Below are 26,738 nucleotides of genomic sequence, written 5' to 3'. Positions count from 1 at the left end.
TACAGGTAGGTTGTGTTACTCATATTTTTATATCCTTAGTGAAATAGAATTCTTTTTTTTTTTTTTTTGAGACAGTGTCTGACTGTTGCCTTGGCTAGAGTGCAGTGGCATGATCTTGGCTCACTGCAACCTCTGCCTCACAAGGCTCAAGCCATCCTCCCACCTCAGCCTCCTGAGTAGCTGAGACCACAGGCATGAGCCACTCATGCTCTATTATGAGCCACCACACCCGGCCTAAAATTCGTTTTCTTTAATATTTTTTCTTTCTACACCCACAACTGTAACATTTCCCTTAGTTTTTACTTTGAATGTGCATACTCTTACACGACTTACAGTATGGCTATATTTTCAGTTTGCTAGAGCTTTACAATTAATTTAAAACATGAAAGGCTAATTAAGGGAATTCTTTAAATTTTGTTTTAATAGTGAAAGCAAGTTGAATACATTGGTGCAGAAGCTTCATGACTTCCTTGCACACTCATCAGAAGAATCTGAAGAAACAAGTTCTCCTCCACGACTTGCAATGAATCAAAACACAGGTAAATTGAAAAAGAATGTGCTATACCTTCTAGTCTTTTTTCTATTTTTTTTTTACACTTATGGAGGTAACCATTTATTTTATTCAGAGAGCAGCTTTTAAAAGAGATTTCAGTTTGTGGAAAATGACAGATTAGCAAGCTTTATAGAAGCCCCTATTATGTATCTTAGCTATATCTGATACAGGAGATTTTAATTTTGGTAAGTATGACTATAGAAAGCTTAGAAAAGGAAGCATTTATGGTTTTATATGTAATGGAAATGTGTTATAGAATGGCTAGTGAATGTTGACTGTGAAAAAATAGTATTAGAAGAGGCAGGAGAAGTATAGGAATGTTTTGTCCTAGCAATTATTCATGTATTAGGAGTTAAATTTTTATTTTTATTTTTGTGATGGAGTCTCGCTCTGTCACCCAGTCTGGAGTTCAATGGCATGATCTTGGCTCACTGCAACTTCTGCCTCTTGGGCTCAAGCTATTCTGCTGCCTCAGCCTCCTGAGTAGCTGGGATCACAGGCGTCTGCCACCATGTTTGGCTAATTTGGTATTTTTAGTAGAGACTGGGTTTCACCATGTTGGCCAAGCTGGTCTGGAACTCAAGTGATCTGCCCTCGTTGGCCTCCCGAAGTGCTAGGATAACAGGCATGAGCCATCACACCCAACATAAGAGTTAAATTTTTATGTTGTTTGATAATATCCCTGAGTAGATTTGGTGTATTTATTTTTTAAAATAAAACCACTTAACACCTCCTCTCTACCTCCCTGTCTCTCTCTTTTAAAAAGATATATTTTTTTTCTTTTTCTTTTTTTTTTTTTAGAGACGAGGTCTTGCTTTGTCACCCAGACTGGAGTGTAGTGGTGTAATCATAGCTCTCTGCAGCCTCAGACTTCTTGGGCTTAAGCAATCTTCTCACCTCACCCTCCCTGGTAGCTGGGATTACAGGTGTGTGCCACCATGCCTGGTTAATTTCAAAAAAAAAAAAAAAAAAAAAAAAAAAAAATTTTTAGAGACATGGTCTTGCTATGTTGTACAGACTGGTCTTGAACTTCCTGGCCTCAAATGATTCTCCTGCCTCAGCCTCCTGAGTAGCTGAAATTATAAGCATGAGCCATTGTACCTGGTTCCCTTTTTTAAAAAACATTTTGTATCATGTGACAGTTAGCATTTTCAGGTTTTCAAGGGTAACTACAATACACATGCACACAGACACACACAATATGTACAAAAAAAGTATAAGAGAGTTATAGTGAAAAGTTCAACCATATGTGTAATTAGAGTTCTAGAAGGAATAAAGAGACTTGGTTAAAAGTCCTATTTGGAGAGATACGGGCTGAGCATTTTTTAAAAAGTGATGAAAAACATCAAACTAGAGATTCAAGAAGTTTTGTGAACCCTGAACAGGATAAATATAAAGAAAACTACAGCTAGGCATGTCATAACCAAACTCCTAAAGAACATAAACCGAGAGAAAAATATCTTAAGTAGCCAGAGGAAAAAAATACATTATTTTCAAAGGAATAACAGTAACACTGGCAGCTCACTTAACAACAGAAATGATAGAAGGCAGATGACAATGAAATTATTTCTTTAAAATGTCAAAGAAAAGTGCAGTCATGCATCACTTAACTATGGGATAGGTTTTTTTGAGAAAGCATTGTTGGGTGATTTTGTCATTGTGCAAACATTATGGAGTGTACTTACATAGGCTACTACACACCTAGGCTATATGTTATAGCCTGTTGCTCATAGGCTACAAACCTGTGCAGCGTGTTCTTGTACTGAATACGGTAGGTAATCGGAACACAATGGTAAATATTTGTGTATCTAAACACATGGAAACATAGAAAAGGTACAGTAAAAATACAGTATTATAATCTTATGGGACCACCGATGTATATGTGGTCAGTCATTGAGTGAAATGTCTTTATGCAGCATGTGGTTGTAATTGCCAGCATAGAACTGTATATTCAGTGAAAACATCCTTCATAAATGAAGGGTGGAATAAGGCCATATCTGGGCAAACAAAAAGTGAGAACTTGATGTCAACAGACCTACACTGGAGTGAATAACTACACTAGAGGAAATTACAAGTTTTCTGAAATGAGAAAGAAAATAATTTGAAATGGCAACACCAAAATACAGGAAGTAATGAATAAGAATGGGAAAGCTAAATAGGTAGGTAAACTAAATAACATAAAGTTATTTAAGCCACAGTCCCTATTCTTATTTCATCAATTACCCCAGTAGTGTTCACAGATAAGTTTTTCCCCCTTAAATTCAGGATCCAGTTCAAGATTTAGTAGTCCTGTTTCTTTGGTTTTTTAAAAATCTGAAGCAGTTTGTCTGCCTTTTGGGACTATGACTTTTTTTGAAATGTACAGGTGTGTTACTTTGTGAAATGGCCCTCAGGATTATCTGTTTAGTTATGGTTAGATTCAGGTTATACATTTTTGGCAGGAATACTACATAAAGTGGTGTTCTGTTCTCCATGCATCCTGTTACATGGCACATGATGTGATTTGCCCCTTTACTGGTGATGTTAACTTAGGTTGTTTGGTTATGGTTGTGTTTGCTAGATAAACCCAGTCTAAAGTTATGATTTATTCCATTGTAACTAATAACTAATTTAATGGGGGGCACTTTGAGATTACTAAGGTATTCTTTTTATTATCAAAACTTAATATGTTTTCTTTTGCAAATGACCACAAAGTTTGCAGCTTAAAACAACCCAAATTTGTTATTTTACAGTTCTGTAGGTTCGGAGTCCGGTGGGCCTTGCTGGACCCTTCTCAGGCTATCACAAGGTCAAAGTCAAGATGTTAGTAGGACTAGGTTCCTTTCTGGAGACTGTAGAAAAATCCATTCCTAAGCTCATTCAGGTTGTTGGCAGAATTCAGTTCTTTATGATAATAGGTTAGAGGTCCTTCTTTCTCACTCACTATTGGCCAAGACCCCCTCCTAGTTCTTTTCAGGTGTCTTCATTTCTTCTCACATGATGCCCTCCATCTTCAAATCCGGCAACAGCACATCAAGTCTCTCTCAAGCTTTGAAGCTCTCTGACCTAGCTTTTTGCTTGCTAATTCTGCTGCCACCTGCTACCAGCTGGAGACATTTTTCTGTTTTTAAGGATTCATGTGATTAGATTAGGTCCCTCTCCCTCTCATCTCCTCCTGATTATCTCTTGAGTTTAAGATCAACTGTGCCATATTACATAACACAGTTATGGGAGTGATATGTCATCACATTGATAATTTCTGGGGATTAGCGGTGTAGAATCTTGTGGGCCATTCCTAGAAGGTCTGTTTATCACAGCATACATTTGTGATTCTTAGCTGAATAATTTATTCCTATGATGGGTTCAAAATGGTGATGTTCTAATCTGTCTTTCCTTCTGTGTTTATTAGTTGATATTTTATTGTAAGGGAGGGGGTTCATGTTCTAACCTATTCAATTATTTGTATCAGTATATACTTACAATTTTTTCCATGAATATTCTCTGTCATTATTTATTTTGATCCTGAAATTGTATCAGTTTTGGCTAGTAGGAGCCTCATCTGGATGGCTCCTGCTGACCTTTTTACAAATCCTCATCATTTCTTGAACACTTTCTTTCTGTCCCTTCAAAGTATTCAAGACTTGCTTTCCATTCTCTGTTCCCCAGCCCTACAATCAGTTATTTTTTGCAAGAGTTCTGATTCCTTTTAGTGGGATATAGTGTTTAGAAATCAAGATCAGGGTGTGTGATGTGCTCATTGCCACCAAGATGTCTTTGTTTCCAAGCTCTTTCACAGAGAAAGCCAATAATATGTTTTATATTTTCATGAGTTGATACTGATACTTTTAATTCAATTCCAGTCTTCTTTCTAGACTTCCCCTTTTCATGTTTTTAACTTCTTTCTCCAACAGAAAGAAACCTGGTTCCTATTATCCCCAATTTATTTATTTTTTTTTATTCTTTTTGAGATGGAGTCTCACTCTGTTGCCAGGCTGGAGTTCAGTGGCGTGATCTCAGATCACTGCAACCTTTGCCTCCCAGGTTCAAGCGATTCTCCTGCCTCAGCCTACCAAGTAGCTGAGACTACAGGCATGCGCCACCATACCCAGCTAATTTTTGTATTTTTAGTAGAGACAGGGTTTCACCATGTTGGCCAGGATGGTCTTGATCTCTTGACTTCATGATCCGCCTGCCTCGACCTCCCAAAGTGCTGGGATTACAAGTGTGAGCCACTGTGCCCAGCCTATCCCCAGTTTATTTATTTATTTTTATTTTTATTTTTTTGAGATGGAGTCTCGCTGTGTCACACAGGCTGGAGTGCAGTGGCGCCATCTCAGCTCACTGCAACCTCCGCCTGCTGGGTTCAAGCGATTCTCCTGTCTCAGCCTCCTAAGTAGCTGGAACTACAGGTGCACACCACCGTGCCCAGCTAATTTTTGTATTTTTAGTGGAGACGGGGTTTTGCCATCTCTGGATGGCAGGCTGGTCTGGAACTCCTGACCTTAGGTGATCCACCTGCCTCAGCCTCCCAAAGTGCTCTGATTACAGGCGTGAGCCACCAAGCCCGGCCTTTCCCCAATTTATTTGTATTCATTTTTCTAGTCCTCATTGTACCCACAGTTTCAGAGTTGTTAACCATATCATCGCATTAAAGAAACGTAACTATAGTTCAGTATTTCTTTAAAGTTCTTTTTGTCTTTAGAATGATGTTACGTCGTCGGAGTCCTGTGTTCACTAGTTGAGGAACTCCTTCAGTAGTGGTATCTCCAGTTGGACAAACAGATGTCACTCACAAATACCAATTATAAATTCTGGACAGCATACTGAAGGCTAGATATCAACAAAGTAGATAAACTGGAGGGGAGTCAACACATGGAAGAAGAAGTGGCAATGGCTGAATTCCCCATTGTTAATCCTTTTTGCTTCAGCCAAGGATCCTCTTAGCTCCATCTGTGGCCTTTAAGACTTGGATAAAAATCTACAGTCTTATTGGATGTGAAATCAAGGAAAAAATTTAGGGAGACCACAGCAGCTGTAACATGAGTAGAGAGATCCCATCTAGAAAAGAGCCACAGAATGGGAAAACCAGATTGCACGAAAACTCTACCGATAGCTCTGGTCCTGTTGCCTAAGTGCACTCCAGATTCCAACCAGCCTGATTAGAACGAAAAGAACAGAACAAAAGCTTTGAGTTGTTTGGTACTACAGGGTGGAAAGGGTTTGGAGTTTCATTTCAAGTAAGTTAACTATCTGTTTGTTTGTTTGGTTGGTTTTTTTTGAGACAGGGTCTTTTTCTGTTGCCTAGGCTGGTGTGCAGTGATGCCATCTCAGCTCCCTGCAACCTCTGCCTCCCGGGTTCAAGTGATTCTCCTGCCTCAGCCTCCCCAGTAGCTGGGATTACAGGCACCCACCACCACACTTGTCTAATTTTTGTATTTTTAATAGAGATGGGGTTTCATCATGTTGGCCAGGCTGGTCTTGAACTCCTGACCTCAGGCAATCTGCTCACCTCGGCCTCCCAAAGTGCTGGAAATACAGGCTTGAGCCATCGTGCCCGGCCAACTATCTGTTTTAACGAAAGTGTCAACTTTTTGTAGGAATGGAAAGAATGCAGTGTCTTTGCTGTATTTTTCACAGTGTCCAGTGTCCAGTGTCCAGTCCAAAATACTAGATAGACAAAGAAAGGAAATGTGACCCATGATCAAAGGGAAAAGGGATCAATAGAGACTGACTTATCTGTTGAAATTAGCAACAAGAATATTAAAGCGGCTATTATAGTCATACTTGAGTACAAAAAGGCAAATATGTTTATGATGGATGGACAGGTAGAAAATTTCAGTGCAGAAATAGAAACTGTTAAAAACCATTTTGAAATTCTAGAACTGCCAAATTTAATTTCTGAATAAATTACTAAGTTCAGAATAACAAATCATTGTACTTAACAAGACATGCAAGGTAGCAGTAGAAATGTCCTTGAATTTGATGGTTGACTAATAGACCAATAGAGCCAGTAGAACACAGAAAACATTAAAAAGTATACAGAAAAATTTGAATCCTTTCTCCAAGAAACAACTATAAAATGGGATCGTTATCAACCAAACACATGTAAAGGATAGGAATGTTTAAACCGTATTCAGGAAGAAAAGGAGTCAACAGAAACTCTCACTTGGCCTAGTGTTTGTAGTTATCTGTATACTAATCTTGCACATATTTTGTGAGAATTTTACCTAAGTAGTTCAGGTTTTTGAGTGCTGTTTTAAATTCTTTTGTTTTAAAGTTTCAGATTCCGCGCTGGGCGCAGTGGCTCACGCCTGTAATCCCAGCACTTTGGGAGGCCGAGGTGGGCGGATCACCTGAGGTCGGGAGCTCGAGACCAGCCTGACCAACGTGGAGAAACCCGTCTCTACTAAAAATACAAAATTAGCCGGGCATGGTGGCACATGCCTGTGTTCCCAGCTACTCGGGAGGCTGAGGCAGGAGAATCGCTTGAACCTGGGAGGTGGAGGTTGTGTTGAGCCGAGATCGTGCCATTGCACTCTAGCCTGGGCAACAAGAGCAAAACTCTGTCTCAGAAAAAAAATTATAAATAAAATAAAAATAAAATAAAGTTTCAGATTCCATTTATTCATTATAGGTATATAGAAATTCAGTTGACTTTTTGTTTTTTTTTTTGTTTTTTTTCTTGAGACAGAGTTTCGCTTTTGTTGTCCAGGCTGGAGCGCAGTGGCGCGATCTCAGCTTACAGCAACTTCCACCTCCCGGGTTCAAGTGATTCTTGTGCCTCAGCTTTCTGAATAGCTGGGATTACAGGCACCTGCCACCACGCCTAGCTCATTTTTGTATTTTTAGTAGAGGCAGTGTTTCACCATGTTGGCCAGGCTGGTCTTGAACTCATGACTTCAGGTTATCTGCCTGCCTCGGCTTCCCAAAGTGCTGGGATTACAGGCGTGAGCCACCACACCCAGCCCAGTTGACTTTTTATGTTGGCCTTGTATCCTGTGAACTTGCTTAACGTACTTATTAGTTCTAAATAGTATTTTTCCCCCTCTTGTAGATTCTTTGGGATTTTCTACTTAGACAGTTATATCACCTGCAAATAGGGATAGTTTTATTTTTTCCTTTCCATCTGTATACCTTTTAATTTCTTTTCTTGCTTCATTATATTAGCTAGGATTTTCTGTATTTTCCAGTATTACATTGAAGAATAATGATGATAGCAGACATCCTCTTAGTGTTACCAATTTTAGTGGGAAAACATTCAGTCTTTCACAGTGAAGGATGTTTGCTTTATAGGTTTCTTGTAAATGCTCTTTATCAAGTTGAGGAAGTTCCCCTCTATTCCTAGTTTGCTGAGAATTTTTTTAAGCTTAAATTTCTATTTGATTTCTATTTGTAATTATAAATTCACATGCAGTTGTAATAACTAATATAGAGAGAGCTCTTATGCACTTTGGCAGTTTCCCTCAATGGTAACATATAAAACTAGAATACAATATCACAACCAGGAAATTGACATTGATAAAATCTATTAATCAAGATTTCGTCAGTTTTACTTGTGTGTGTGTGTGTGTGTGTGTGTGTTAAAGTTCTATACATTTTTTTTTTACCTGGGTTGATTCATGCATCTACCACCACAGTTGAGATACAGAATAGTTCATCAACACAGGATTCCTCATCTTGGCATTTTATAATCACACCCACTTCCCTCCGCCTACCTCTGCCTATGCTTAACACCTGGCAACCACTAATCTGTCTTCCATTTTGAAAATTTTGTCATTTCAAATATGTTAAATAAATGGAGTTATATAGTAAATAATCTTTTGGGGTTGGAGTGTTTTCACTTGGCATAATTCTGTGGAGATTCATTGAGGTTGTTGTATGTATCAACAATCCTTTCCTTTTAATTGCAGGGTAATATTCCATGGTATGGATGTACAGATTGAGTATCCTTAACCCCAGAATCAGAAATCTGAAATGTTCCAAGATCGGAAACTTTTGAGTGCTGACATGACACTCAAAGGAAATGCTCATTGGAACATTTGGGATTTTCAGATTAGGGATGCTGAATCCCTAATGTGAATAAACCAGAATAGTGCAAATATGCTAGAATCCGAAAAAATCCAAAATTTGAAACACTTCTGGTCCCATGCATTTTGGATAAGGAATATGCAACCTGTACCACAGTTGTATTTGTATTGTTTTTTTTTTTTTAAATTGAAATGGAGTCTTGTTTTGTCACCCAGGCTGGAGGGCAGTGGCATGATCTTGACTCACTGCAACCTCCGCCTCCCAGGTTCAAGTGATTCTCCTGCCTCAGCCTCCGGAGTAGCTGGGATTACAGGCATGCGCCACCACACCCGGCTAATTTTTGTATTTTTAGTAGAGACGAGGTTTCACCATGTTGGCCAGGCTGGTCTCGAACTCCTGACCTCAGGTGATCCACCCACCTCGGCCTCCCAAAGTGCTGGGATTACAGGTGTGAGCCACCGCGCCTGGCCTGTACCACAGTTTGTTTAACCATTTATTTGTTAAAGCAAATCTGGGCCGATTCCTGATTTCAGTTGTTAAAATTAAAGCTGGTGGTGAATATTTATATATACGTTTTTATATGAATTTATGTTTTCATTTCTTTGCAATAAATGCCAGGAGTGCATTTTGCAGTTCATATGATGGTTACACATTTATTTTTATTAAATTAATTAAACTACATTTACATTTTATTTTATTTTGGGTAGAGACAGAGTCTCACTGTGTTGGCCAGGCTTGTTATGAACTCCTGACCTCAGGTAATCCTCCTGCCTTGTCCTCTGGATGCCCTTGGATTACAGACATGAATCACTGCACCTGGTTTGCATTTTTTTTTTTTTTACTCCATTGGACTCTATCAGTGCTTTTATTTATTTATTGGTATTTATTTATTTATTTATTTTAACTTTTAGGTTCAGGGGTACCTGTGAAGGTTTGTCACATAGGTAAGGTAGCATCACTGGGGTTTATTGTTTAGATTATTTCATCACTTAGGTATTAAGCCCAGTACCTAATAGTTATCTTGTCTACTCTTACATGTTCATTTTTTTTAAAAGAAACTCCTGAACTGTTATACAGAGTGGTTGTACTGTTTTATATTCCCACAGCAATGTATGAGTGATCCAGTTTCTCCACATCCTTGCCAACACTGGGTGTTAATACTATTTTTAAATTTTAGCCATTTGATATTTATGGTATCTCATTGTGGTTTTAATTTGCATTTACTTAATGAGTAATAAATTCTTTTGAAATAGAAACAGGATATTGCTCTGTTGCCCAGGCTGGAGTGCAGTGGTGCAATTATAGCTCACTGCAGCCTCAAACTCCTAGGCTCAAGTGATCCTCCTGCCTCAGCCTCTCGAGTAGCTGAGACTGCCTCAGCCTCTCGAGTAGCTGAGACTGCCTCAGCCTGTCGAGTAGCCAAGACTACAGGCACATGCCACCATACCCAGCTAATTTTTTAATGTTCTGTAGAGACGGGGTCTGGCTCTGTTGCCCATGCTGGTCTCAGACTCCTGGCCTCAAGCGATCTTCCCACCATGGCCTCCCAAAGTATTTAGATTACAGGCATCAGCCACTGCATCTGGCTGGTAATAAAACATTAAACATCTTTATTGAAATATAATTTACATGCCATACAATTAACCCATTTAAAGTATAAAATTCAGTGGTTTTTAGTATATTTAATATTTACACATATGTACAACCATCACCACCATCAATTTTAAAATATTTTTATCACCTCAAAAAGAAACTCCATACCCTTTAGCTATCACCCCCTAGCTCTAAGAAATCACTAATCTAGTTTCTTGTTTTGAGTTTTTTATTTTTATTTTTATTTTTATTTTTTTTTGAGACAGAGTCTCGTTCTGTTGCCCAGGCTGGAGTGCAGTGGCTATTTTGGCTTACTGCAACCTCTGCCTCCCAGGTTCAAATGATTTTTGTGCCTTGGCCTCCCAAGTAGCTGGGATTACAGGCATGCGCCACCACACCTGGCTAATTTTTGTATTTTTTAGTAGAGACAGGGTTTTGCCATGTTGGCCGGGCTGGTCTCAAACTCCTGGCCTCAAGTCATCTGCCCACCTCAGGTTCCCAAAGTCCTGGGATTGCAAGCGTTAGCCACTGCGCCTGGCCTATTTCCCTATTTTGGACTTTCATATGAATGGCATCATATAATACGTGTTTTTGTGGCTGATTTCTTTCATTTAGCATATGTATTCAAGATATCTGTTGTAACATGTGTTAGTACTCCATTCCTTTTTATGGCCACATAATATTCCATTATATGTGTATACCATATTTGTTTATCCATTTATCCATTGATGGACATTTGTCTTGTTCCCATGTTTTGGCTGTTAGGAATAATGCGGCTGTAAATATTGGTGTACAGTTTTTTGTGTGTAGCCATATATTTTTGTTTATCTTGTGTATATACCTAGGAATCTAATTGCTGGATTTATATGGTAACTATGTTAAATTGTTTGAGGAAATGTCAAACTGTTTTCCAAAGTAGAGATACTATTTTACTTTTCCACCAGGAGTATATAAAGATTGTGAGTTCTTCACATCCATGCCAACCATTGTTAATAACAGACTTTTTGATTCTAGCCATTCTAGTGCATGTGAAGTAGTATCTCATTGTGATTTTAGTTTTCAACTGCCTGAAGGGTAATGATGTTGAACATCATTTCATGTGCTTATTTGTAGTTTGTATATATTCCTTGGAGAAATTTCTATTCAAACCCTCTGTCCAGTCTTTTTCTTTTTGACAGGGTCCTGCTCTGTTTCCCAGGCTGGAGTGCAGTGGCATGATCTCAGCTCACAGCACCCTCAACCTCCCTGGCTCAAATGATCTTCCCACCTCAGCCTCCCGAGTAGCTAAGACTATGGGTGTGTGCCACAGTGCCCAGCTAATTTTTGTTTATTTTTTATAGAGATGGGTCTTAATTTGTTGACCAAGCTGGTCTTGAACTCTTGTGCTTAAGCAATTCACCTGCCTCGGCCTCCCAAAGTGCTGGGATTACAGGCGTGAGCCACCGTGCCCAGCCCCTTTGCCCATTTTTAAAATGGGTATTTATGCTTTCATTGTTGATTTGTAAGAATTCTTTATATATTCTAAATTTTTTATTGTAAAATATGCATAACATAAAAATTGCCATTTTAACTAATTTTAAATGTACAGTCCTGTAACGTTAAGTAAAATTGTTGTGCATTCACCACCACCATCCATGTCTAGTACTTTTTCATCTTCCCCAAGTGAAACTCTGTACCCATCACATACTAACTCCCCAATCTTCCCTCTCCTTAGCCTTGCAAACACCATTCTGCATTCTCTTCCTAGGAATTTGACTACTCTAGGAACTTCATATACGTATAATCCTACAATATTTGTCCTTCTGACATATTTTACTTAGCACAATGTGTTGAAGGTTATCCATGTTGTAGTATAACTCAAAATTTCATTTCTTTTGAAGTCTGAATACCATTCCATTGTATGTATATACCACATTTTGTTTATCTATTCATATTTCAATGGACACTTGGATAAGATATATAATTTCGAAATATTTTCCCCTATTCTTTGAGTTGTCTTTATTTATTTTTAGAGACAGGGTTTTGCTCTGTTGCTCAGGCTGGGGTGCAGTGGCAAGATCATAGTTCACTGCAGCCTTGAACTCCTGGGTACAAGCAATCCTTCCATCTCAGCCTCCCAAGTAGATGAGACTATAGTTGTGTGCCACCATGTCTGGCTAGTATTTTTTATTTTTATTTTTTAGAGATGAGGTCTTACCATGTAGCCCAGGCTGAGCTTGAACTCCTGGCCTCAGGCGATCCACCTTGGCCTCGCAAGTAGCTGGGATTACAGGCATGAGACACTGCACCCGGTTGGGTTGTCTTTAATTGAAGCACAAGTTACTAATTTTGATGAACTTTTATTTATCTGTTTTTCCTTTTGTTGCTCATTCTTTTGGTGTCTTTAAGAATCCATTACCAAATTGAAGGTAATGAAGATTTACCCCCATGTTTTCTTCTAAAAGTTTTATAGATTTAGTTCTTAAATTTAGGTCTTTGATCTACTTTGAGTTAATGTTTTGTATATGTTGCGAAATAGGGGTCCAGCTTCATTTTTTGTAGGTTTCTAACCAGTTGTCTCAGCACCATTTATTGAAAGACAATTCTTTCTTCATTGAATGGTCTTGCCACCCTTGACAGAAATCAGTGGGACTGTTGGGCATGGTGGCTCATGTCTGTAATCCCAGCACTTTGGGAGGCCGAGGCGGGAGGGGTACTCGGGCCCAGGAGTTCCAGACCAGCCTGGACAACACAGTGAGACTCCATCTCTATTGAAAAAAAAAAAAAGCCAGGCGTAGTGGTGTGTGCCTGTAGTCCCAGCTACTTAGGAGGCTGAGGCAGAAGGATCACTTGAGCCCAGGAGACTGAGGCTGCAGTGAGCCATGATTGTACCACTGCACCCTAGCCTGGGTGACAGAGTGAGATCCTGTCTCCAAAAAAAAAATAAAAAAAAAAATCAGCTGGTCATAGATATATGGGTTTATTTCTGGACTCTTAATTCTGTTTGTCCTTTTACCAGTACTCCACGGTCTTGATTGCATTGTTTTACAGTTTTGTGCAAAGTTGCACCAAAGTTGTTGTGTAGTTTTGCAAAACTGGCAATCAAGTCTGTGCAGTACTGGCAAAATCAGGAAGTGTGAGTCTTCATACTTTTCATTTTTCAAAATTATCTGCCTATTCTGAATGTTTTCAATTCTCTATGAATTTTAACTCTTTGTTTTTTCTTGGTAGAGATGAGGTTTCACTATGTTTCTGAGGCTGTTCTTAAACTTCTGTCCTCAAGTGATCCTTCCACCTTGGCCTCCCAAAGTGCTGGGATTATAGGTCTGAGCCACCATGCCTGGTCCATGTGAATTTTGGAATGAGCTTGTCAATTTTTACAAAGAAGTCAGCTGGGATTCTGACAGAGATTGCAGCGTGTCTGTAGATTAGTTTGTGGAGTATTGGTGATGGCAGCGGTGGGCCGTCTGGAGTGGCTGCTGCCATCACACTGGCTGCAGCAGGGAGACATGGCCAGGGCTGCACGGTCTATAGAGTTGGTGGGAGCCAGGGGCAAGCAGGAGCCCTGCCCCTTCCAAGTTGGAGCTCCCTGGGTCCTGCTGCAGCTTCCTAAGCATGGCTGTAGACCTGGGCATCCCTGTGCTCTTGAGTCTTGGGAGCAGGCGGGAGCCCCACCCTCCCAGGTGCAACTGCAGCTGGCCAAACCGTGGCTGCAGTCCCAGGCCTCTCATTCCATGGAGCAGGCAGGAGACCCACCCTCCCGGGTGCAGCTGCAGTCTCCCAAACTGCGGCTACAGAACCTTGCCTTCTGCTCCACGAGCAGGCAGGAGCCCTGGGTGCAGCAGGAGCCCCGGGTGCAGCCGCAGCCACCCAAACCATGGCTGCAGATCTGGTCCTCCTGCTTTATGGAGCAGGCTGGAGTCCCACCCTCCTGGGCACAGCTATAGCTGCCCAAATTGTGGGTATAGACCTGGGCCTCCCGCTTTATGGGGCAGGCAGGAGCCCTGCCCCACTGGGTGCAGCTGCAGCCGCCCAAATCATGGGGGGGCTGCAGACCCAGGTGTCTCTGCACTCTTGGGGCCTGGGAAGGCCCCCCTTGCTCTCATAGGCTTGGGAGTGCCTGCTCCTGCTGCCTGGCTTCGCCCTGCTATTGGCACCTGCTCTGATCTTGCGGCAAAGTTGGGGCCGAGCCTGGGTGCTGTCGTAGCCTGGCCAGGTATGCACATGCTTGGGGAACTGCTGACATGCCAGCCTTCTGCTGCCTTGACCCCCTCCGGACTTTGGGTACTGACAAACATAGGGAAGCTGAGGCAGGGCTGAGGGCAGTTCAGCACTGGCCTGCAGGTGCCCCCTTGCATCTACAGCCTGGGCACCATGAATGGCAGCAGGAGGTAGACAGGTTCCTCAGTGGAAGGTGGCGGGTCCCTGGTGAGGACCCACCTTCAGGCCAGGGAAAGCCTGAAGGCTGGAGGTTGGGCTGCCAGTTGCATGGATCAGAGTGGGAACTTGTGGTGCCTTTTCTGGGCCTGCCTGTGGACCAATTGGCATGCACATCCTCCCCTCTGAGGCCCATAAAAACCCCAGGCTCAGCCAGAGCTGAACAGATGTCAGGATGACCAGCTGCAGAGAAGAGCAACCCACTCTAGGGCCTCCTCTCTGCTGTGAGCTGCAGAGGTGACAAGATGACCTTCCTGCAAAGAGGTGCCACACATTCTAGGGCCTCCTCTTTGCTGAGAGCTGCAGAGACGATGGGTCCACTTTCCTGCAGAGAGGTACTACTCATACTAGGGCCTCCTCTCTACTGAGAGCTGCAGAAACAAAGGAGAGATGATGGGGAGATGATGGGATGACCTGCCTGCAAAGAGGAGCCACCCACTCTCAGGCCTCCTCTCTCCTGAGAGCTGTGCAGATGATGGGATAATCAGCTGCTGAGAGGAGCTACCCTCTCTGCTGATAGCTGAACACTTGTAGTAACGACTTGCCTAGCAGAGAAGAACCACCCTCTCTGCTAGGAGCTGAACACTTGTAGTAACGACTTGCCTAGCAGAGAAGAACCACCCTCTCTGCTAGGAGCTGAACACTTGTTGGGATACCTTGACTGTGGAAAGGAGCTGCCCCCTTTGGGTTTCCTCTGAGCTGTTCTATTGCTCAATAAAGCCCCTCTTTATCTTGCTTACTCTCCACTTTTCTATGCACCTCATTCTTCTTGGGTGCAGGACAAGAACTTGGGACCTGCCAAATGAGGCTAAAATAGCTGTAACACAAACAGGGCTGAGACATGCCCCTTGCTCACCTTGTTGCAGGTGAAGAGAAGGAAAGAAGAGCTGCAGCCCTTTGGGCAGCCCAGACCTGGGAACTCCCCAAGCCAGGGCTGTGACTCCCTCTTTGGGGCCCTGCCTGCGTTCCTGGTGTCTCCAAACTTCTGGGTGCCACCGTGTTCCCTGGTGCCAGCTGTGGATGCTGCTTGTGGTGTTCATGGTCCAGCTGCAGCCTCACAGAAAAAGAGCTGATGCCCGTGCTGGCACCTGGAGCTGCGTGCCCTGCTGCAGCCGCCAGGATGTCTGATTGCTCAGTGACCGGACCCCACACTTGCTCACATACCCCTTGCTGCTTCATCCAGTCTTCCTTGGCTATCATAGGACACAGGCCAGTAGCATGAGCCGAGTGTAGCCGGCCAGGCCAAATAGGCGGGACGAGCCCAGCAGGCCTGAGCAAAACTCTGGCACAGGTGCCACCAGCCGCAGATGTTTCTGGCCAGAAAAGTGACACCCCAAAGATTCTGTAACACTGGCATCATAAGAATGATAAATCTTATGGCTTGGCCTGGTGGCTGAAGGAATTGTGTACTTTAAATGGGTAAATTATATGGTGTGTAAAATGTATCTCAAGGATGTTTAATGTTTTATCACTGGCGAGGTGCGGTGACTTATGCCTGTAATTCCAGCACTTTGGGAGGCTGAGGTGGGAGGATTACTTGAGGACAGGAATTTGAGACCAGCCTGGGAAACATAGCCAGAACCCATCTCTACAAAACATTTAAAAACCAGCCAGGCATGGTGGCATGTGCCTGTAGTGCCAGCTAATCAGGATACTGAGGCAGGAGGATCACTTGAGCCCAGGAATTTGAGGCGGCAGTGAGCTATAATTGCACCACTGCACTCCAGCCTGGGCAATAGGGTGAGACTCTGTCCCTAATAAAAAAAAAAATGTTATCTTCTAATTCATGAACATGAAGTGTTTTTCCATTGATTTAGGTCTTTAATTTCTTTCAATAGCGTTTTATAATTTTCAGAGTATGTTTTATACTTCTTTTTTTTTAAAAATTATTTCCTTCTAATTCTGTTATAAATGGAATTCTTTTCTTAATTTCATTTTGAGATTATTCATTGCAAGTGTATAGACATAACATTGATTTTTGTTTATTGTCCTTGTACCCATCAATCTTCCTGAACTAATTTTATTCCCATAATTCTTTTATTATTATTATTATTATTTTTTGAGATAGTCTTGCTCTGTTCCCCAGGCTGGGGTGCAGTGGTGCGATCTTGGCTCACTGCAACCTCTGCCTCCCAGGTTCAAGCAATTCTCTTGCCTCGGCTTACCGAGTAGCTGGGATTACAGGCACCTGCCACCACGCCCAGCTAATTTTTGTATTTTTAGTAGAGACAGGGTTTTGCCATGTTGGCTAGGCTGGTCTTGAACTCCTGACCTCTGGTGATCCGCCTGCCTCGGCCTCCCAAAGTTTTGGGATTACAGGCATGAGCCACTGCGCCCAGCCTATTCCAATAATTCTTTAGTGGATTCCTTAGGATCTTCTATGTATGAGATAATGTCACATTCTAATAAGGATAGTTTTATTTTTTATTTTTTTTTTGAAACAGAGTCTCGCTTTGTTGACCAGGGTGGAGTGCAGTGACATGACCTCAGCTCACTGCAACCTCTACCCCCTGGGTTCAAGTGACTTTCCTACCTCAGCCTCCCTAGTAGCTGGGATTACAGGGATGCGCCACCACACCCGGCAAATTTCTGTACTTTTAGTAGAGACGGGGTTTTGCCGTGTTGGCTAGGCTGGTCTTGAACTCCGGACCTCGGGTGATCCACCTGCCTCAGCCTCCCAAAGTGCTGGGATTACAGGCATCAGCCACTGTGCCTGGCCCTCTAATAGGAATAGTTTCATACCTTCATTTTAAATACTGATGACTTTCAATTTTTTTTTTAACATGCATGCTCTGAGTAGAATCCGTAGTGCAAAGTTGAATAGAAATGGTGAGAGCAGATTTCCTTGCCTTGTTCCTGATCTTAAGGGTTTCGGAAAGCATTCAGTCTGTCGCCATTAAGTATGATATTACCTACCTGTGGGTTTTTGTAGATTTTAAAATTTCCTTTCTTCCTTAATTTATTAGAAAAAAGATTTTTTTTTTTTTTTTGAGACGGAGTTTCGCTCTTGTTGCCCAGGCTGGAGTGCAATGGCACAATCTCGGCTCACTGCAGCCTCCACCTCCTGGATTCAAGCGATTTTCCTGTCTCAGCCTCCCGAGTAGCTAGGATTGCAGGTGCATGCCACCACGCCCAGCTAATTTTTGTATTTTTAGTAGCAACAGGGTTTCATCATATTGATCAAGCTGGTCTCGAACTCCTGACCTCAGGTGATCCGCCCACCTCAGCCTCCCAAAGTGCTAGGATTACAGGTGTGAGCCACCACACCTGGCCAGAAAAAAAAGATATTTTTAAAGAGCTGTTTTAGGTTCATAGCAAAATTGAGCAAAAAGTACAGTGAGTTCCCATATGTCCCTGCTTCCACACATGCACAGCATCTCCCACTATCAGCATTCCGTAAGAGAGTTGTACATTTGTTATATAACGTTGATGAACCTACATTGACATGTCATTATTACCCCAAATGCATAGTTTATGTTAAGGTTCACTCTTGGTGTTATACATTTTAAAGATTTTTGACAAATATATAATGACCTGCATTCACCATTGTGGTATCATACAGAATAGTTTCACTGCCCTAAAAAGATTCCTGTGCTGTGCCTGTTTCTTCATCCCTTTCTCCCCTGTGAGCACTGGCAGCCACTGATCTTTTTACTTTCTCCATAGTTTTGCCTTTTTCAGATTGTCATAGTTGTAATCATATGTATGTAACCTTTCCAGACTGGCTTCTTTCACATAGTAATCTGCATTTGTTTCCTCCATGTCTCTTTGTAGCTTGATAGCTAATTTATTTCTAGTGCTGAATAATATTCCATTGTCTGGATGTACTACAGTTTGTTTATCCATTCATCTTCTAAAGGACATCTTGGTTGCTTCTAAGTTTTGGCAGTTATGAATAAAGCTGCTTATAAAGATATTTATATAAGTAAATGAAGATGTTTACATAAAATAAAGACATTTATAAATATCTCCATGCAGGTTATTTTGTAGATGTATGTTTTCAGCTTCTTTGGATAAATACCAAGGAGTGTGATTGCTGCTTTATATATGGTATGCTTAGTTTTGTAAGAAATTGCTGAACTGTTTTCCTGAGTGGCTGTATCATTTTGCATTCCCACCAGCAATAAATGATAGTTTCTTTTGCTCCATATGCTTCTCAGCAGTTTTGGTGTAGTCAGTGTTCTGGATTTTGGCTATTCTAATAGGCATGCAGGGGTATATTGTTTTAATTTGCAATTCCCTAATGACATGTTGAGCATTTTTTCATGTGCTTATTTGCGTCTGTATATCTTTTTTGGTGAGGTGTCTGTTCACATATTTCTTTTTTTTTCCTTGCTTTAAAATCATGTTGTTTGTTTTATTGTTGAGTTTTAAGCATTCTTTTTATAGTTTGGATAATTGTCTTTTATCAGATGTGTACTTTGTGAAGATTTTCTCCCAGTCTCTAGCCTGTCTTCTGATTTGAAGTTTTCTAATATTTTTGTGGACTTTTGCATCTATATTCATAAGTGATACTTGCCTGTAGTTTTCTCTATTTGTGATATATTTTTTATATCAGGGCAATACTGTTTTCATAAAATGAGTTGGGAAATGTTGCCTCCTTTTCTGTTTTTTAGAAGAGTTTGTGAAGGATTGGTATTAGTCCTTTTTTAAATGTTTGTTATAATTAAGTGGTGAGAACATTTGGGCCTTTTCTTTATGGGTAGCTTTTTTTATTGCTAATTTAATCTCATCAATTGTTACAGGTCTGTTCACACCTGTTTCTTCTTGAGTCAGTTTTAGTAGTTTGTGTTTCGGAATTTGTTCATTTCATGTAAGTTATTTAATTTTTTAGCACACAGTTGTTCATAGTATTCCTTTATAATCCGTTTATTTCAGTAAGATTAGTAGTAATGTCCTCTTTTTCATTTCTGATTCTAGTAACTTGAGTCTTGTTTCTTTTTTTTCTTGGTCAGTCTACCCTAAAGTTTGTCCATCTTTTCTTCCCCCACAGGTAAGTTGTTACACAATCCCTAGCAGATTCCAACTTTCATGGCCAAGGTCCTCTTTGATCATCTTTTTAAAGAATTAGTTTTTGGCCAGGTGCCTGTGGCTCACGCCCGCAATCTCAGCACTTTGGGAGGCCAAGGTGGGCAGACCACTTGAACCCAGGAGTTAGAGACCAGCCTGGGCAACATGACAAAACCCCATCTCCACAAAAAATTAGCCGGGTGTGGTGGTGTGCGCCTGTAGTCCCAGCTACCTGGGAGGCTTAGAGGGGAGGATCACCTGAACCCGGGAGGTTGAGGCTAAAGTGAACCATGATAGCACCTCTGCACTCCAGTATGGACAATGGAGTGAGACCCTATCTCTAAAAAAAAAGGAGGAAAAGGAAAAGAACTACTCTTTGGTTTTATTGATTTTTTTTTTTTCTATTGCTTTTCTATTTCCTATTTCATTAGTTTCATGAATTTCTGCCATAATCTTTATTATTTCCTTCTCCTTGATTTTGGTTTAGTTTGCTCTTATTTTCCCAGTATTTTATGGTAAAATGAAATATACTTTATTGGTAGTATGTTTTTTATTTTTAGTGTAATAGTTTAAATTTTCTTCTGCTGGGAAATGTCTCGCAATATTTATAAACTACAACAGGAAATGTTTTTATACCAAAGTAATCTTTACAGAGATTTCATGCTTTATAAGGAGGGGTTAGTATGCAAAAGGAGAGTGATTCTAGTGAAAGAACACTTCTAGGAATATTTTAATGTGAGTAGTATGTTAACAATACTGCCAGACTTCATAGTGTGAGAATGGGTTTGTGGAGTTATAGGTATTGATGTTCTGTTTGATAATGCATCGAAGAGATAAATAATGTTCTTTATTTCTTCTTTTTTAGATAAAATCAGTGGTTCTGGAAGTAACTCTGATATGATGGAAAACAGCAAGGAAGAGGTAAGGATAATTATTTAGAGATATTTGTTAGTTATGATTAACCAACTAGAGCATATGTCTTTAGATTGCTTCTGGACACATGTATGTGTCGAAGGCTACTGATACTCAGTTGTCATTATACTTCAGTTTCGTTGTTTTCCAGTTTGAGAACAGGTGTTCATTGTTTCTGTTATTGTTGTGGTTCACTTCAGTGGTTTACCTAAAGTCAGACAACTGAAGACTTCCAACAGATAGATATTAAACTGTCTTTATATTGCCCCAAAGGTTTTTGAGGTGGATGTTAAGGGCATGAACTCCATGGTTGTGAAATCTCTCAAAACTTGGTATCTAGAGTCTGCTAAGCATTATTATAGCAACTCATAACAAGGTCCTTTGCCTGATACACAGGTCTACAACTGTGGTTTTGGGAATTTTTTGACCTACTATAAAAAAAACTGAATCCAGTAAAATATATTGATTATACTGGCAAAATGAGGGTAAGTTTAGTATCTCAAAGCAAGTTGTAGAAGTTAGTTCATGCCATATGTTAGCTTAGAGAAGAATGAAACATATTTAGATCCTTGAAACTCCCTACTTCTGTTGAGATCTGATTACTTCTGCATCTTTGTTTTGTCTTTGTTGACTGGGGCCATGATCATTTTGCAGCAGTGTATTCCCCGCAGCATGCCACAGCAACCATGTAAAAAACGAGAAATTTAATCTTCAGCCAAGGAAACCTGGCAGTAAATGAGAATTAGTTTTAATTTTTATTTTTTTGCATCTGTGTTCCTTATGTGGTAGAGAATTAGTTTTTGAAGTTCCTTTTAGAAAAATATTCTAGGCACATAAATAGCATCTCATTATATCACTGTATTGAAGTTGCTATAGGGAAATAGCTAATTGTAGGGATGCCGTTTCGAGAATTTTATTCACTTTTATATTTATGTCTCACATCTAGGGAACTAGCTCTTCAGAAAAATCCAAGTCTTCAGGATCGTCACGATCAAAGAGGTTGGTTGATGTTGAAGGGACAAAAAGTTATTTTCTTTTTCAGGTTATTTTCTGTTTCTAAAACCATGTTTTTTCTGAACTCATGTCAACCACTATTCTGAGTTAACTATTCTATACAAATATACATATTTGAAAATGATTAGCATAATATAATGAATCCCTTTGTATCTATCACCTGATTTCAACAATTATTATTCATTCTAACTTTGAATTCTAAAGGGTTTTTAAGGATTTATTATATATTAGTGGCCCTTGCAATATGTAGTTTATTTCATTAGACAATATATGTCCTTGAAAAAGGACAAAATAATTGTTGAATGCCTATGAGGCAGTGGGTTTTTTGGGTTATATGAAATTGTCTAGGATGGGGAGTTAGTCATCATAGTTGTAAGTTATAAGGAGAAAAAAGAGTGGTAAAAAACACTTTTTTCTGCTAAATTGTCAACTCAAGTCATACATAAAAACTGAAACTTTTCTAACATAATATAGTACCCAATATACTATGCAGTATAATTGTTATTAGAAGTTTGCCGCTTAGTCTATTGGACTTTCATTGTTTCTAACCAGTGGGAATGTCTCTTAAAAACCAAGCTTGTTTGATATTAATTTATTCTCTGAAGTAGTGATTCTTAAAGAAGAGTGTCCTCCAGGGTCTCCCTGGTAGCTTTTTCAGAATGCATATGCCTTGGTCCTGCTCCAGACCTACTGAATCATAATCTTCAGTGATATGGTATAGACATACATGCTTCCCTAGGTGATTCTGATGTGCTTCCTTGTTGAGACCCACTGCTCAATCTCAACATGTTATTTATGTTCTTTGGGTATTGTTCCAGTTGTCAGAAACATTCATAATTCTATGAACTTAATTCTTTCATAGGAAACCTTCAATTGTAACAAAGTATGTAGAATCAGATGATGAAAAACCTTTGGATGATGAAACTGTAAATGAAGATGCGTCTAATGAAAATTCAGAAAATGATATTACTATGCAGAGCTTGCCAAAAGGTAATGTGTGTTAATTTTTCATGAAGTTAAAGTTGAAATGAATTTTTAAACATCATTTTTATAAAATTGGAACTTGATTACTGTTAACTATGTACAAACGACCAAACATGGCATTTTCCTAGTGGCTGTCTAGAAATATATTTGTATGCCAATGATAATATGTGTTATTGAAGTTAAAAATTTGGAATATTCAGTTAGTTTTGTAAAAAATGAAATCTATTTTTTTCTTTCCTTTGAGTTTTAGACAAGGGGCTTTAGTTTCCAAATTATACTTCAGTGTGTAAGCAGGTTTAAAAATTTAATATATTAGGTTTTGGTTCAGTCAATGTTAATGTGCTTGCTTTATACAAAAATGTAATGACTGTTCCTGAAAACTTAAAAATCATGTACAGTCTAGTTTAGTCTTATTGCATTCTTAAATTCCCTAAGGCTAAAAGCTGAAGTTAACTATCATAGATAGATTTAGTTGTATTTCTTGCTGTTATCTTTTTAAAAAAACTTTGTCACATACCTCTCAACTGTTGAAGTTCTAACCATAAAACCTTGTTAATAAGAATAGGGAACAATAGCCAAATGAATATCTTGGACTCTTCATAGCTCAAGTCTGAGAGCAATATAATTGGATGATGAGAATGACAGGGAACTTGGTTCAAAGAGTCAAATTTTAGATTTTTTCTCTTTGTTAAATAATATGTTGTAGTCTCTTGGCACATTTTTCAAATTCATTCTCATAGATCTTTTACAGCAGTGCTTATTAAACCTTGTTCCCTGTCTATGTTTTTATGACATATTTTCAGATTATGGAAGTTTAAAAAATACAGTAGGTAGGAGGGATGGGACTTTCCTTGACTAGGATAAATTAGAAGTTACAAAAGGTGATAAATGAAATGAGGAAAGGAAATTAATGAAAGAAGAGAGATAGGGGCCTACCGCTTACTTAGTTTTGCAAATCATTTATGACAATTTTATATAATGGTTTTGGTGGCCAAGGGCAGAAACAACTAACATGGGAGTCTAAGTCCCATAGGTGGTGACTTACTTTGGATTTTTACATTCTCAGTGGTTGTCACTGGGAGTGTTTATGATGTAAGAAATAGGAATTCAAACTTTTGTTTTAATTGTACTGTGGAAGAAAGTCAGCATATGATGTTACTAACCTGAACTATGCCTAATTCTGTCAGACCAAAACAAAAACAGACCCGTTTCATAAGGTTAAATTTGGGTGTTTATATTATTGTTGTAATATTTATTGAGTATGTATAAGTACCAGGCTCTTACAGAATTAACTCCTTTAATCCTCAAAACAACACTGTAAGGTAGTTATTATTTTGCTTGTAGAGATAAAGGAACAAATTCAGAACCCAAGGAACTTTTTCAGCTTTAAATTGAGAAGCTAAGATTTCAACCCAGGTCTGCTTGAATCCAAAGCCTAGTGAGTGCTCTTTTCACTCTGCTGCTTTGCTTCCAATTCTCCCTAGAAGAAATCTAGGGAGAATTCAGTTTTTTTTTTTTTTTGTCGTTGTTGTTAATTTAAAATCTTTAGTTCTTTTCAAATGCTGGGGCTTCTCTGAGTGTCTACATGCAATGATTGCTGTGAATAACTTTTTTTTGGTGGGGATTATTTAATTTTACTACAATCTGTAAAATCTCAATCATCTGTGTCCTCCCCCCCCTTTCAGAGACTCAGAAACTCATTTAACAACTAGATGCTATAACTTGTCAAAATTTGCTTGTTGAATAACATAGAGCCATATTTCAGAGAAAGCCCCTGGTGACTACCTGCTTTTTTTTTCCTTAATTGTTGCCAATGATAGCCAGTTACTAAGCCCAGCAATGTAGGTAAACATTGAAACCTAAACCCTTTTTACTATGCCTGTCTTATTTGCTCTTGAGAGAACTAATGAAAACTTAAATTGACAGCCTCTCTCTTCAATTCACATGTTTTATAGTTAAGGAAGGACATTCTTTCTAAAATATTAACATAGGGATCAACAAATGATCTCATTCTACAATTTATTGTTAGGGTACTTCAGCTAAAGTATCTTAATCTGTTAAAACTCTTTAAGGACTTTACAGAGTAGTGAAACTTTGACATACCAGTTGGGAAATGCTGCAGTATAGATACAGGAGTAATAGAATGAACTTCATTTCCCCCACCAATACCCCTCCCTTGCAATATAAAACTACCCTTAAAAATCTTTCTGAGTTTATGATTTCGATTATGAAAATAGGATGTCTTTAAAAATTTTTTCCCTCTGAACCACATATTTTATGAATTCTTTATGGAACTTAGCATAGATGTTCATATTCATAACAGCTTTTGTGATAGGCACTATAAAAATTCAGAACTGGGTTGAGGCTTTCTGTTTGATTCACACATTTGTTTTGTAATCACTCCATAATACCTCCCTTTCCTGTTTTTATGAACTATATTTCAACAAATAAACTGTTGACACCTGGCCCTTTTACTATTTCCCTGTTTTATTTACTTTTGTGAGGTCCTTACACCAATATCTAAAGCTTGAAAGAAACAAACTATGTACCAGCAATGTTGGCTTTATCTGAACTGAAGTCTTGTACTTCACTTGCACATTTAATATGTGTAATGGTTTTTTAAATGAAATCATTCTAGGTACAGTGATTGTACAGCCAGAGCCAGTGCTGAATGAAGACAAAGATGATTTTAAAGGGCCTGAATTTAGAAGCAGAAGTAAAATGAAAACTGAAAATCTCAAAAAACGCGGAGGTAAATACAAGTGAAAATGAAACATGAATTTAAATTGCTGTTTATGACCATATTGGAAAATCGGATGTGCTTACTAAAAATACCTCCACTTTTCTGCCTTTTGTTTATTAAAAGCACTACTTAAATATAACTTCTGTTTCTCTCTGAGCTCTGAAGCAGAAAAGGTTAAGCACCATTTATCGAAACACCTTTGCCTTCAGTGGCTATTAAGTTATCTCAAGAAGCGTAGCATTTCCTTCTTCCACATGTTCTATAATACATATATGCCATAATACTATGTTTTCCCCCCAACCCTGAAAGAATTTTAGATTCATGCAAAATCTTGTCTGTGGCCTACAGGTAACTTTATATATATTTAGAGTTGGATAGAGTGACGTACATCTGCATTAGTATTAGTTGGGGTATTATAAATGCAAGTCCCTTGACTCCACTCCTCACAAATTAGAATTTCTGTTGATGAGGTCAAGAATGTACTCCAGTTTGTTCTTGTGTACACTGAAGTTTCAAATCCACTAATCTAAGAATGGCAACATGGACATAAGTAGGAAGGAGTAGGGAGCTAGAGCTGATAACCCTCCCTCTGTCTTCCAGAGGCACCTCTCCCTTTGTCTGTCTATCTTCCCTTAAACACACAAACGGTGGGGAGTGATGACTCACACCTGTAATACCAGCACTTTAGGAAGCCAAGGCAGGAGAATTACTTGAGTCCTGGAGTTCGAGACCAGCTTGGGCAATATGGTGAGACCCCATATCTACAAAAAATAAAAATATCAGCTGGACATAGCGGCGCATGCCTGTAGTCCTAGCTATTCTGGAGGCTGAGGTGGGAGGATCACTTGAGCCCAGGTGATCGAGGCTGCAGTGAGCCGTGATTGCACCACTGCACTGCAGCCTGGATGACAGAGTGAGACCCTGTCTCAAAAAAATTAAAACACACACACACACACACACACACACACACACACACACACTCTCTCTAATATTGGCTAACCATCTATAAAAAGTTTGCATCAGAAGGATTCATTTAGAAATAATAGTGGACTATGTGTCCCACTTGTTTGTGTGTGATTCTTAAATGGTGCCTATATATATTTTGGGGCAGCTTAATAAAGCCAGAATTCATAACTATAAAAGGAATGACTCTCCAAATGATAGAACATGACACTAAATTTCTAAGTAGAAGTGTAGTGAAAGCATATCCATTTAATATTGATCAGATTATATAATTGTGAAATTATAGTGAAGTTCTTATATTGGTGAAATTTTGTGTGGATTTTTATTTTAATGCTATGATTATCTTGCTGGAACCAGTAAAATATATCTATTTTTATAACATATTTTATATATTCATTTTCCGATTAAATAATTTGTAAGATTGTTGGCAAAAATAAAGGAAATATTATTTAGTCTTTTGTCCACAAAGGGGTAGTCAACTCCTTTTGAGCATAAGGAATCTTTCTGAGAATCTAGTTCATGGTAGGGAAACTGCCATTGCAG

General features: G+C 39.4%; 1 protein-coding gene across 1 annotated transcript in view; it reads left to right on the top strand.

The window, feature by feature from the left end:
- Positions 1-426: 426 nt before the first annotated feature.
- ATRX (ATRX chromatin remodeler) overlaps positions 427-26,738 on the top strand; it is a gene marked incomplete at its 5' end in the record, with an annotated part of 213,219 nt that continues 186,907 nt past the window's right edge. The window contains 5 exon segments of the mRNA NM_001009018.1: positions 427-539; positions 20,445-20,500; positions 21,438-21,490; positions 22,368-22,495; positions 25,128-25,241. Of these exon segments, the coding sequence (NP_001009018.1) occupies positions 427-539; positions 20,445-20,500; positions 21,438-21,490; positions 22,368-22,495; positions 25,128-25,241 (464 nt within the window).

The sequence above is a fragment of the Pan troglodytes genome, chromosome X, assembly GCF_028858775.2.
Source record: "Pan troglodytes isolate AG18354 chromosome X, NHGRI_mPanTro3-v2.0_pri, whole genome shotgun sequence".
NCBI lineage: Eukaryota > Metazoa > Chordata > Mammalia > Primates > Hominidae > Pan > Pan troglodytes.
Note: the sequence above shows the minus strand (reverse complement) of the source record. Positions and strands in the feature narration are given on the sequence as shown.